Source organism: Triticum dicoccoides, chromosome 7B, assembly GCF_002162155.2.
Source record: "Triticum dicoccoides isolate Atlit2015 ecotype Zavitan chromosome 7B, WEW_v2.0, whole genome shotgun sequence".
Classification (NCBI taxonomy): Eukaryota; Viridiplantae; Streptophyta; class Magnoliopsida; order Poales; family Poaceae; genus Triticum; species Triticum dicoccoides.
In genome coordinates, this window is record NC_041393.1 from 188,069,352 (window position 1) to 188,081,815 (window position 12,464).

General features: G+C 41.8%; 1 protein-coding gene across 3 annotated transcripts; it reads right to left on the reverse strand.

The window, feature by feature from the left end:
• Positions 1-142: 142 nt before the first annotated feature.
• On the reverse strand, positions 143-11,352 carry LOC119337547 (alpha-glucan water dikinase, chloroplastic-like). 3 transcript variants are annotated; one of them, XM_037609710.1, is made up of 33 exons: positions 11,238-11,352; positions 10,796-11,111; positions 10,647-10,688; positions 10,407-10,516; positions 10,244-10,322; positions 10,065-10,156; positions 9,799-9,976; positions 9,493-9,717; positions 9,067-9,405; positions 8,883-8,990; positions 8,689-8,787; positions 8,472-8,606; positions 8,275-8,366; positions 8,058-8,192; positions 7,719-7,881; positions 7,532-7,621; positions 7,267-7,452; positions 5,628-5,690; positions 5,485-5,547; positions 5,344-5,403; positions 5,067-5,219; positions 4,883-4,966; positions 4,189-4,365; positions 3,998-4,104; positions 3,624-3,837; positions 3,431-3,534; positions 2,872-3,010; positions 2,621-2,746; positions 2,270-2,380; positions 1,440-1,538; positions 937-1,203; positions 748-863; positions 143-660 (listed from the first exon to the last, which is right to left on the reverse strand). In XM_037609710.1, exons 2-33 carry the CDS (start codon positions 10,991-10,993, stop codon positions 456-458), a joined length of 4,359 nt encoding a protein of 1,452 aa, XP_037465607.1. In that variant the 5' UTR covers positions 10,994-11,111; positions 11,238-11,352; the 3' UTR covers positions 143-455. The 3 variants fall into 3 exon arrangements, with proteins under 3 accessions (XP_037465607.1, XP_037465608.1, XP_037465606.1); XM_037609711.1 differs by having other exon boundaries at positions 143-343; positions 428-660; positions 10,796-11,349; XM_037609709.1 differs by having other exon boundaries at positions 10,796-11,349.
• Between the last annotated feature and the right edge of the window lie 1,112 nt (positions 11,353-12,464).

Sequence of the window (12,464 nt, forward strand, 5' to 3'; positions counted from 1 at the left end):
GCTGACGAGTACAAGAAGCTGTCATTTTCAGAGAACAGATATTTACAGGATTTTTTTCATGCTTTCTACCTATTGGACATAAAGGAGAGGACCGAAAAAGCAAGCAGACTACTGATATTTGCATTATAACTGCACGTGTAAATATAGATTGCTCAAAACATTTCCCCTCGATGGTTTTAATAAGGTCATATTCCTGATCGTACATACATGTTCTGGTACTCTAGGAAATACAGTATGTGATCAAAGCTTATTCTGAGCGTATATGCAAATAAATAACAACGTAGATGTGTTGTGCACCTATGAGTACAACTATACATGCCAGCAAGGACCATATATCCTACTCCCTCCGTCCCATAATGTAAGACGTTTTTTGACACCACTAGTGTGAAAAAACGTCTTACATTATGGGACGGAGGGAGTACTACTCTACAACTTGAGCCGCCTATACATACATATTACATCTGTGGTCTTGTCTGGACTACGTAGATCTTCCCATCCTTCACTACTCCCTCAATATCCTGCGGTGACCCATAGAGCTCCTCGATGGCGTGGCCAGCCCGTGCAATGCTTGAGAGGATTGAGCTCCGGAATCCAGAGTCAGTGATGAGAGGGTCGGTCGTGTAGTCGAGTACAACTTCATCTTCCACATCCATAGGGACACTGAAACAGGCACACTCCTTAGCTGTAATACTAAATGAATTTTCAAGCATTTGCGTAAAGCAAGTCTCATGAAGGATTTTCACTAACCTATCATACAGCCCTGCTCCAGCGTAACCTTCCAGATCCTCACCATTAGAGTCTGAACGGAAGATGATTGACCGCTTTATGAAGAGACCAATTGGCTTGCTAGGGTAACCGAGTACCTATTAATGCGCTACATTCAGCTCAGCAAGAATTTAACATGTGAAAAAACTAAGATACTCAAGATATTCTCACCTTGGGAGAGTCGAGGTCATCTTTCTTACACACGAAGCTCATGGCACGGCCAGGATAAGCTCCCACAAGTGTTTCTCCAAGTCCTTTCACCACTTCAGCATATATCTCAGAAGAATCTCCAGATGACGGGTTCGTAGTATGAATAACAAAGGCATAGTCTGCGTTGACAATTTCTTGTACAAGAACAGCCATGGAAAGGTACTCATGATCGAGCTTCACCTTGCGGGTGCTAAAATATGCTCTTTCATTCCATTTTGATGCCCAAACCTAAAATAGAAATTATGTGAGATGTCGAAATCCCCCACTCAGAACGAATTCACTCACCCACTAATTTATCATAATCAAATGCTCTGATCTCTATAATAGATCTATCTAAGCTTTGGGGACAAATGATCCAAGAAGATCCAATTTATGTAGGTAAGTCCATGGCGTTTCTAATGACATCAAAACTCAGAGATGTGCATTCTGGATCCTTCACTGGTATGAGTGTCAGGAGAGCAGACCTTTTTAATTGCCATCCATGCTTGCTCCCAACGGTGGTCACTTTCATCTCCAGGCCAGGGCATTCCGGAGCTTAGCATCTTCTCCTTCAGCTCCTTAACCTGTAAAGGGAAGTATAGAAAAAGTGAGATAAACAAGGTTTCAAATTGCAATGAATGCAAATAGAATTTATAATTATTTTTTGTTTAAGAAAACTGTGGGGAAAACCCCGACAATATAAATAGGAACCTAAATTTATGTCGTAAGGAGTGAGGACTTGAGCCCATGTGGTGGGACTGTATCCACTCTCTCACTTCTTACTACCGCTGACAAAAAAATACTTTAAAGGACAGATCCAGTGCTAGAAGCTCCCACACCGGGTGGGGTCTGGGGAAGGATTATACGAGCCTCCCCCCTGCACAGTGCAATGCAGAGAGGCCGCATCAAACCCAGGACCTCTTGGCACAAGTGGGGAGTACTTCACCACTGCGTCAGGACTGTCCTTAAAAAAAATCTATCGGATTTAAATCTTTAACTTAATTCTTCTAAAGATCTGGGTACGTGGCGGTCCGTTCACCTCTTAAGTTTCTTTATACTCTTTTAAAGATCTGAGTTGGTGGTGGCCCGTTTACCTCTTACGTTATTAAGAATCGTCACATTTGTTATCCATTTTATGAGGGATATACATATGGTTGGATTCAATTGATGTATATTCTGAGATTTTTTTTTCTATTTTGTACAAACTTATGGACTACGTGGCGCAAGCGTTTAAACAACTGATAATAGTATATAACAAAATTAAATTCCATAGACAAAGCACAAGCATTTAGCTACTTGCAATGTTATATCTTACCAGTTGAGTTGGAGCAGTTAGATTAAGAACAGTTTTCCGGATTTCTCCTAGAGCACTAAAATCTTCTTGAGCAAGTCTGCCCTTCAGCATCTGTATGTTTTGTGCTACTTCCTGCCATCAAAGGACGGAACAATCAGTTGGCTCATTGCCTGGAAGATCATTACTTATTTCAAGTGTACTTTTGTGATAACATCATAACAATGTATGAGAATAATAAATTAAAAAATCATTATTGTGCTAGCAACTTTTTGTATTGGACAGGCAGATGAAACAGATTTCTCTAACCACTGTATAAACCGAGTGATACGGTGCTACCATTCACTTATTTAATTTCAAACAAGAACCACCAACCTTATTGGTCTCATCAGACAATATCTTCTCAAAGGTCCCAAATGGTATCGCAACTGATGTTGGGATACCAACCCATGAAGGTACTTTTCCTTTCAGGTATGCTATGTTGCGGGACTTTGCTCCAACCTGACAACAGAACGTGAGTAGCCAAAAGTGCAAGGCAAGAAGAGAAGGAATCCAACAGAGCAACAATTTGTTTCCTGATTAATTCTGAAAGTAGCATTTCGTAGTGCATAGAATTCTGTTATTACCATTTCATCAGAGAACTCTTCCGCTGATATTGCATATTTTCCAAGGAACTTTTTCTTGACTAATGATAAAGATGGTATTGCTTCACCACCTTGTGTATCTGAAGAACTTGACTGCATAAGTTCACTGTCCGATACCTCCCTACAAAGTGGTAGACACAAGATGTAATTGATTGACATATAATCAAGGATAGAAGGAGGATTATCAAGACAAGTAAACTAGAAAATACTAAGCCAAGGGATTCCAGGTTGGCTGTGATATTACTGGTGAAAGTTGAAAACTGAATAACAAGAAGCGCGAAATATGATCGTATGGCGATAGTTCAACTGGTGTTTAGCTACTTGTCACTTATATAGCAGAAGGTTTTCCCAGCCCTATAAACTAATCAATCTTACTGACTATTGCTAACATAACTGACGTTGGCCTTCGAAAAAAGACAATTAGTACCTCCCTGTACCAAGTTATTCTCCATGGATGTGGCATGTGTTAAATAAAGGGCTACTCTGACAGAAGAAACTATTCATCAGATGTATGCAATTCATAACTAATAGTAAGAACTACCTGTAGGTGACATCTGCAGAAGTAGTTTTGAAGGAAAACACCTTCCCTTCATGTCCTTGAAGTTCAGACAGGGTGTTCGGGTCAAAGCATGTCGCAAACAACACCTTAGATAGAGAGAAGTGAGGCCATGTTAGATCAACAGAGGAAACATATCTTATCAAAACTAGAAATGTATTTGTGAAGACAAAAAAACCTTGCAATTCCTTGCTCGAACTGACACATGAGACAGAACATCTGGCATATCAGGTGTTATCACGCCAACAACACCATCTGGTATTTCTTCCTCTCCCTTGACACTCTTTGCCACAAGGATTGTTGGTTTATCATAAGTTTTGTTTTGAACAGAAAGCAACTTATCAACCACTACAATATAACCTGTTACTTCAACTGGGCTAATAACCTGCCAACTATTAAAAGGAGATGGACGTCAAGCACAGAGTAAAGGAACATAATACAATAAGATGTATAAACTGAATTGCTAAGTGACACCATTTCAAAATGACAGGTAATGCACAAGGAATCGTGGTGTAAAAAATAAAATAGCAACCATGGAATTCACAATTTTACCTTCCAAGGTGTGCGACATTTCTGAGAACAGGGTCAAATCGGTTCAGAAGAGCAGATAAAGTGGCAGCTGATCCACCACGAATTACTTCTTCTGTGAAGATGTCAACCTGCCAAAATGATATTTATGACTAGTCCCTAGAGGCCAAAATATGAACATAGATAAATAAAGCTGAAGTTCATAAAATACGTACTGCCCATTCCTCAACGTTGAGTAATGAGCCAAGATATTCAGCCGAGGGCTGCATCATATTGTAGTATTGTTCGCCCTTGCTCGCAAGGGCAAGTCTGGTTCTGTCAAGAAATGCTTTAGCGTAGAGGGCCCATTGGTCATCCTTTTGCTTAACCATGTCCATGGCTCGATTCCATCCCTTCAGGAAACACAGTAGAACAAAGTCACCATCCTTGATAATCATAACATGAAGTTCGCACATAACTGTTAAAAAAGAATAGCACATAACTGATAATTCTAGAAAATACTCCTTCAGGAAACACAGTAGAACAAAGTCACCATCCTTGATAATCATAACATGAAGTTCGCACATAACTGTTAAAAAAGAATAGCACATAACTGATAATTCTAGAAAATACTCCCTCTAGTAATTTTGAATTCATGACATTCACATAGTTTGAACTTGAACTTGATACTTTTAGATGGTGTTAAAAACTTGAAATTGCTAAAGAGAAAGAACACATTGCAAGCAATGGAGATACCCATAGGTACAAGACAAAGAATAACTAATAAGTTGAAACAGAAAACAAGAAAAGGAAAATTGTGAGCATCCACCCGACATACAAAAATAACTATATTATGGTTATGCATATCAAATTAGATGCAGATGAAAAATATTTTGTCTCTAGAAAACTTGAGACAGATGATCAATTTACCTTTAAGCAATATAAGATGTCTTCGTTGTCGTCAGTGGACAAGGCAAGATTTTCAAGAACAAGACTGATGAAGTACATAATTTTCTGGACAAGGGGAAAACATGTTTGAATGAGATACAACAAGATATAGTGAGTGTACAAGCACATATAGTGACATGACTAAAGCGATAATTGTGTAACCAACCTCCGGTGCTGCATCATTCAGCTCCTCATACGACCTTTCAACTGCTGTCCTGAAAGTAGAATCAAGAGCAATGTCCAAAAAGATAAGATCCTTCAAGCGTTCAGATGAGCCAGTGAGCAAAGGGCGTAGTTCAACACGAGCCTCCGATAACCCCTGCAAGGTAGCAATTAACATTGGCAACTCGTGATTCACATGGCAATCCAGCAGAATTGGTGAAATAGGCAAAAATTAATTAGTTCCAACGAACATAATAATTTGATAGAGAAATAATCCTCACCTCAAGAAGTGGCTCTGCTGACTTATCCTCAACATGGTCAAGCACAAATTGAAGCAAATCCTAGTCACACAATGAATGCCATAAAATAAATTTACAACATAAAAAATGTAAACATGTTGAGAAAAAGGGTAAGGATTTTACAGGAAAACCAGATGATAAACCATTCACCGGGTTGATTTGAACACCAACCATGAAACCTTCACCCTGTACCCAACCAATTAATTCCATTAGATACGAGCACAGGTATCTAGTTTTACCAGAGTGATCACTGATGAGAATATTACCTCTGATTTGTATCCCATACATGTCGCAATAGCAGACTCAAGATCAGCACCAGAGTGCACAGCCTGAAGAAATAGAAGTAGAATAACATTTGATCACTGATAAACAAATGGTGCGTGATATTTTACTTAATTATTCTTGAACGGGGATAAGAATGCCACTCAAAATGATATATTTATTTATTTAAATTGCCATCGGCTATGCGGCTGACAAGTTAAACCTTCCTCTAGGAAACGTGGAATTATCATGATCAGCATGGCAACATCATATATTTTCCATAATAGCTAGGATCTAAAAATAGATACTCCCTCCGATCCAAAATAAGTGTCGCAGTTTTGAACTAAGGTTAGTTCAACCTTAGTTCAAAACTACGACACTTATTATGGATCGGAGGGAGTAATAGATAGTGATCAGGCTTTAATTCTAACTTGCCCCATTTCATACATAATCAATAAGCTCGGTATAGTTGTCATAGAAATTTGGCATGGCTCCGACTAGTGGAAGTGTGTCACCAGTCTAGGTCAACAATGAAAGCGTACTACTGTCTAAGATTTGTGGCAGAGATGGCAAGCTGAGGGATAACGGGTGAGCAGAGAAAGAGGACATGATAATACATTGCATTCAAGCCGGATTGAATCAATGTGTGTGGCAGTCCTTACATAACAATCCAAATGAAGGATAATTTGACGATCTTATCTTCCTATTCGGCCGGAGAGGCTGAGCTAGGGTTGAATATGGAGAGCCATGTTAAGTGGAAACACACTCTCAAATCTCAATGAAAGACTATCCTTCTGATCATCTCTTTGGCTCCAGAAAATAGCCCATTATCGGAAGAGATGTGTTGACTCTGTCTGACTACAGAAGTAATGATTGCTAGATTATTTGAGATGACTAGAACCAGGAGGATAGCCAGAGCAGCATGACCTAAGGGATCGAGGTACAGACTAAGGATGAAAGGACAACATGGGAAGGACTTCTCCAATTAAAACACAATCACATGAGGTAGGTAATTCTAACTAAAATAAAATAAATAAATAGTTAAAAAGGATAGTCACAGCTCATAGTAGTTGCCATGGACCCAGCAAAGGTGATTTTATGTGTAAGCTGTCATCAACTGAAAACTGACCCACAGTTCTGAAAATGCCTCTCATTTTAAATGTATACAAAACCCTCTAAAATAGTAAGGAGTTCTAATAAATTGACCCCACAGGATTTTAGGTCTGGCAAGTGGCACCACTACTGACGCTTGGCTTCGTTGACCTGGTGAAGTGAAAGTTAAAAGGTTATACTATTAGCAGAGAAAGGCAACGTTCTGCATATACCATCGCCCATATGCCGTTGAGGATTGATCTAAATCATTTCTAAGCAACAGAAGAATATGTGCCTTCCGAAATTCTATAAGATTTTTCTACTGTATAAGACGTTGGGAACCACCGAGTATCTGAATGGTAAGCAGACAAGGTTGTGTCACCAAGCACCAGGGTTCCAATACTACCTACCACTTAAGAATACATTGGAGGGGTTGCTTCCCCTGTTGGTTTATTCTTTTCCTACGGTAAGGCATTTGCAAAAGCCAAATTTCACATACAAGCTACATAGGTTATCTTTCCTTCTTTTTTTCACGACCGCTATTTTACATACCTTCAGGCTTCTCATATAGTTGCCCAAATCACGGAGTAACCCCTCTTTCTGGTCACTCCTGAATTTTGGTTCTGAATGAATTGCACGATCATAGCTCAACAGTCGTTCTTTGGTTATGCCATTTTTGTTCAAGGTGTCCCAGTAAACGTTGATATCGAAATCGCTCTTGATATAATCAATTATCGCCTGCCCACAGAGACATAAAGATCAAATCCTCAAAGCCAAAATCTTTAATATGCTATGATGAACTCCAAACATCAATTACCTGGCATATGACTACATCATCTGGGCTTGTATTGTTGTGCAGTTTCTGGTGCCATTCTTCCATAATTCCACCTTTGCAGTCATTATTTCTCTACAAACCAACAAGCAAATTTTATTGACAACCCAAAAGTTTCATGAAGCAACAAATAAAAGGTAGTGGATAGTTTTTTAGGAGCATTAGCTTTCACCTGGATTACTAATATCTCATCACGGATACGCTGACCAACATCACCTTCACCTCCACGACCAACAGCAGACAATAACATTCTTAAGATCTCTCTGTACTGTGGGTAACTTTTGTACATATTCTCGAGGTCATCTGTAAACCTGTCTTGTGCTTGGCTTATCTCACTGCATGGTTATAGATCGTTATGAGGTGCCATAGCAGATGCAACTGAGTGATGGTTTCGTCCGATGTAATATTCAATAGTTCCCAGTCTACTAAATTGTGTTCTGTTTCCGTGTTTTCTTGAGTGAAAATCAGTGAAGAGGAAAGAAGTATGAGGTATCAGGTATGAAGTATGTACCGTGGTTTCACATTGTAGTTCTTGTTCCATATTAGTTGCCTGGTAGACATGAATCTAATCCAAACAAAAAGTCCAACGATACCCAATAGTCCAGCATCTCTGGCTTGGTCAACTAGATCCGCCGCAATATTGAATCTGCCGTGGAACATAGCTTGATTTCATGGATTTTTCAGGAAAGAACAAGTCATTCTTTAGTACAGATATTTGAGTGTCCAACCTGTGCATAAAAGATCGCTGGGCATCTTCCTCCAGATCTGCTATTCTTTCCAGGAAATCCTTTGCGGTGCCTTTACCGGCATCACCCGTATCCTTTAGTTAAGAATAGATATAAGAGTTATTATTAATCCAAGAGTTGTACCAGAATTGAACAAAGAAATGTTACGAGTTGCAAAGGCGAAGTAGAAGAACAATTGCCTTTGATTTCTTAGTAACTTTGGTGTTGAAATCCAAATAGAAGTCGGAGTCGTTGTTCTTTATCCATGTTTCACCACGCCGGAGAACAAAGGGCATCCCCTTGTATCTGCCGTCATCAAGCTCTATCTCAACAACCTGGATATGATTAAGTCCTGAGTGTTTATATGAAGTCTGGAAGAGAACAAAAACAAAAATAGGACCCTCAAATAATATGTACCTGGTATTGCACACCATCCAATTCAGACTCACCGAATGAAGTTTCACATGCCTTGTCGAGAACTGTTGAGCCAGAAGGCACTATGCTAGAAGGAGGTGCCTGCACAATTAAAAAAGACCTCGTTACTACAGACTATGTGTTTCTTTCAGATCTGAGCTTGCAGCTTAAATGCAATTATTTATTATTATTTGCACCTCCCATTCTCCGGGCTTTTTTGCCAGTGCCCAGTGAAGAATAAGTGGCTCCATACGGTTTGTTGCCAAGTGAACTCTGGTTTTACCTAGAGCATTTGTGGCAATTGCCTTCAGAACAGAGAAGTCCAATTAGTTTGGTCAAACCAAAGCTTAGAAATATGAAAGATTGGTCAGGCATGCTAACCAGTATCTCCTCATCACCGATCTTGAAAAGCTTCCTGCTTAGGACGTCACAGTTATCCCCCTCCTGCAAGGACTTTGTGAAGAGATCAAAAACAGTTGGCTGTTTGGGTGCAGCTTTTACTTGCTGTTCTGTAACCACAGGCTTATGTTTATTAAGAAGTTGCGTGATATCTCTGTTTCTGCGCTGAATCCTTTCTACTGAGAAGTACTTCTTCTTCTCCAGTTGCTTGGAAACTTTCTTTTCAAGGTTTCCTTTCACAATTTTCTTCCTTAATTGATCAACTGAGGCTCCATTATCCAACTCAGCCTGCAGTTCCTTTCTTGCTTCCTCAAACTCAACCTAGCAAATGCAAAATAAGAACTTATGTAAAGTGTTAACTAAAAATGGTCAGCTGAACTGAGAGTTGAGGATAGTTCGATGTGTTACCAGTTGCTTCTCTGGGGAATAATTTGGCTTGCCAGCTTTCTCCCATCTTAGGTAAGCCTGGACTTGTACAAGTTCCTCTGGGACACTGGTTATGGTAGTTTGAGATGCAGGAGCATCACTTCCACTCGACTCGGGTGTTTTTGTTAATCTAGCTCGCAGCTTCTTCAGTGGAACACCTCTGTTTAATTCCTCTATTAACTCTGCTCGTGCTGCTTCATACTCCCCCTAGTGAAAGATGACAAAAAAAAAAGAATCAGTTTGTGAAGTACCTTTTAAGGTAAGATGCAAATTAATCATTGAACTTGCCTTCTCTTGGTCAGCTGTATAAGACCGCTTTCCATTCCTTTCCCAACGAAGGTACGATTGGATCTGCACAAGATCCTCTGGCACCACAATAGCAGAAGCAGTAGCACCAGGTGCATCTTGCCCCTCATTACGGCTTGTCTGGAGTTGGATTAGGAAATTCTGGCCATTGTTTTTAAACCTGTCCAAAGTAGGGTGCTGCGTTGCTGATATCGTGTGCATTCGAACAAACAAGCAGGGATGCATGGTAATCCGACAGCAAAACTCACCATTTATTCCGTGCCTCGTCGAACACAAGGAACTCGATGGCTTGAACTGCGGGATCATCTATCTCAATTCTCAGCATGGAATTGTCACCTGACTGCACAGTTACGGACAGAATAAATACCAACCAAAAATACTCTGTTGTAACTTGTAAGACATAATGCATCTGTGAAGACTGAAATACCTTTACAAAAGGTGACCTGAGGGCCTTGTTCTTGTACACTGTCGTTCCATCCGGTCTTCGGGACGGGAGGAGCCATTCTCTGCAACCAAACAGCTGAATTAGCAAGTCTTCAAATAAAACTGAATGCACAGCATGCGAGACAAGAGAAGGCGGCCAGATTCACCTCCTGTCCGAGCGGAGGGCGCCCCAATGCAGAACCAGGGAGCCGCTGGTGTTGGTCGCCTGGAGATTGATCTCGGCGACCGCACCCTGCGGCGCTGGGTTCAAAGTCACCTGCCACACAGAATGCATTATGACACATAGACAGAAACGAACAAATTTGTATAGTAGTAGCAAATAACTGATCCAGGCTGCACTCTACATGCATGTACTCCTATGTACGTGTACGGTTACATATCAGCACCTGGAGCTCGGAGTTGGACTCCAGCTTGAACCTTCCGACAACCTGCAGCAACCACAGCGGGAGCGAGGTGAGCAAACCGTCGAACGGAAGGCGGGCACTAAACCAAAACCTGGCAGAGCATTGGTGAGCTCTCGCGTGCGCGCACGTACTTCCGGGGAGGCGCGGTCTGTGGGCGCGGCGACGGCGCGGGGCACGAGGAGGCTGCGGCGGGAGACCGCGAGGGAGGCGGCGGCGCGGCGGGCGGGCAGCGGCCGCTGCGACCGCGGGCGCGGCGCCGGCGAGGACGGGGACGCGTGGATCCCGACGGCGCACCGCTCCGCCGCTGTAGCCGCAGAGAATCCGCCCATAGCACGAATCTCAACCACTCCAACGCAGGCCTGATCCCCGCGCTACTGCCCCTGTCCGTACGCTGCTCCCTAGTCCCCCCGTCCCTCCCACGGATCGCTCGCTTTTCCTCCTCTGCTCCTGCCGAGACGAACGGAGCAAAAATCAACAGAGCTACGTACTACGTGTGATCGAGCGGAATGCAACGCTCGAGCAAGAGCCGGAGATCGAGCTGCGTGCGCGTGCGCGTGCGCGTTGGCCACTCACGGCCGCAGTCGACGACGAAGCGGCGGAAGGAGCGGGGCGAGGGAGTGGGCGGTGGTGGATGGGACGGAAGCTGCGGGCGCGGGGCAGGGAAATGGGCGCGGGCGTCGGTGTCAGTGCCCGCGTCGTCTTCCCTCTCTCTTCGTCTTTACTCCCGCGCCGGGGAGTGCGAGCGTGGGTGTGCGTGTGGACGTGTGAATCTCATCGAGTGGCGGGGATGACGGGAGTTTTTTAATATCTTCTCGCTTGAGGCGATAGCAAAACCGCCACACCTTTTTCTTAAAAAAGAAACGGTGTGGTACACTTCGCATCCGCCTCCTTGCCCTTTTCGGCATTTCCCAACGGGGAACGGCGCGGAGCTGCCGACATGTGAACCCCGTCGAATCAAATTTTGAAATTTGAAAAGAAAATATCGATTTAGATTTATTTATTTATATTTGATAAGAAATAGGTCACGGCTTGTTCATCGTGAGCTCGTGCTCGTGGCAAGGAGACAAAGCGATAGATAGGACAACACGGAGCATCCTTCAAACCATACAAATGGGCAGATATCTAGTGAAAACCGCCTTTTTCAAAATCCCAAAACGTCGCTGGAATAAATATATAGCATGTGCATGAGCTTTTTAGAATAGTAATTTCAAAATAAATTGTGACACTAGTGAAGGGCGTGTATACAGTAGATCAACCTACATTGTCTTTCCCATTCTGAGTTCTCAACTTTAAAATCGGCTTACAGTAGATCAGACAACTATATACAAAGAAAAAAAATCAACATCTTCAACACTACAATGATTACACAAGATATATCGTCAAAAATATTTTACAATGAATATTCAATTTTATTTTAAGCAACGTATTCTTTATCGGCATGGAAGGTCAATCAAATTGACACCTAGAAGAATGTGTCAATTATACGACACGAGCTACTCCAAAGTAGTACATTTGACTCCAAAGTGGCTCTATTTCTCATGTGAACATTTGGAATGGAGGTATACGGTAAGTTAGAGCATTCGCACTTGTTGAATCTATGATCTTATTTCTTTCAATCACATAATTAGAAAAGCGAGACTTGAAAACAAAATACAAGGATAAAATGCCATGTATCATGAATCTGGAGTGATGCCTTTGGATGGTTAACATTAACTATACTCTTGATTTGTTGGAGCAATGAGAACAAATATAGAAATATCTACATCGAACTATCCAAAAGAAAAAAGAAAAAACATCGCG

Bases quoted from the DNA above. Each gene is read 5' to 3' on its own strand.
- LOC119337547 (XM_037609710.1), bottom strand. From the start codon at position 10,993: ATGGGCGGATTCTCTGCGGCTACAGCGGCGGAGCGGTGCGCCGTCGGG. The intron at 7,622-7,718 runs GTGAAAGCTAAT...GTTGGTTTGTAG, and splicing joins ATGAGATATTAGTAATCCAG to AGAAATAATGACTGCAAAGG. The intron at 3,838-3,997 runs GTAAAATTGTGA...TCCTTTTAATAG, and splicing joins AATGTCGCACACCTTGGAAG to TTGGCAGGTTATTAGCCCAG.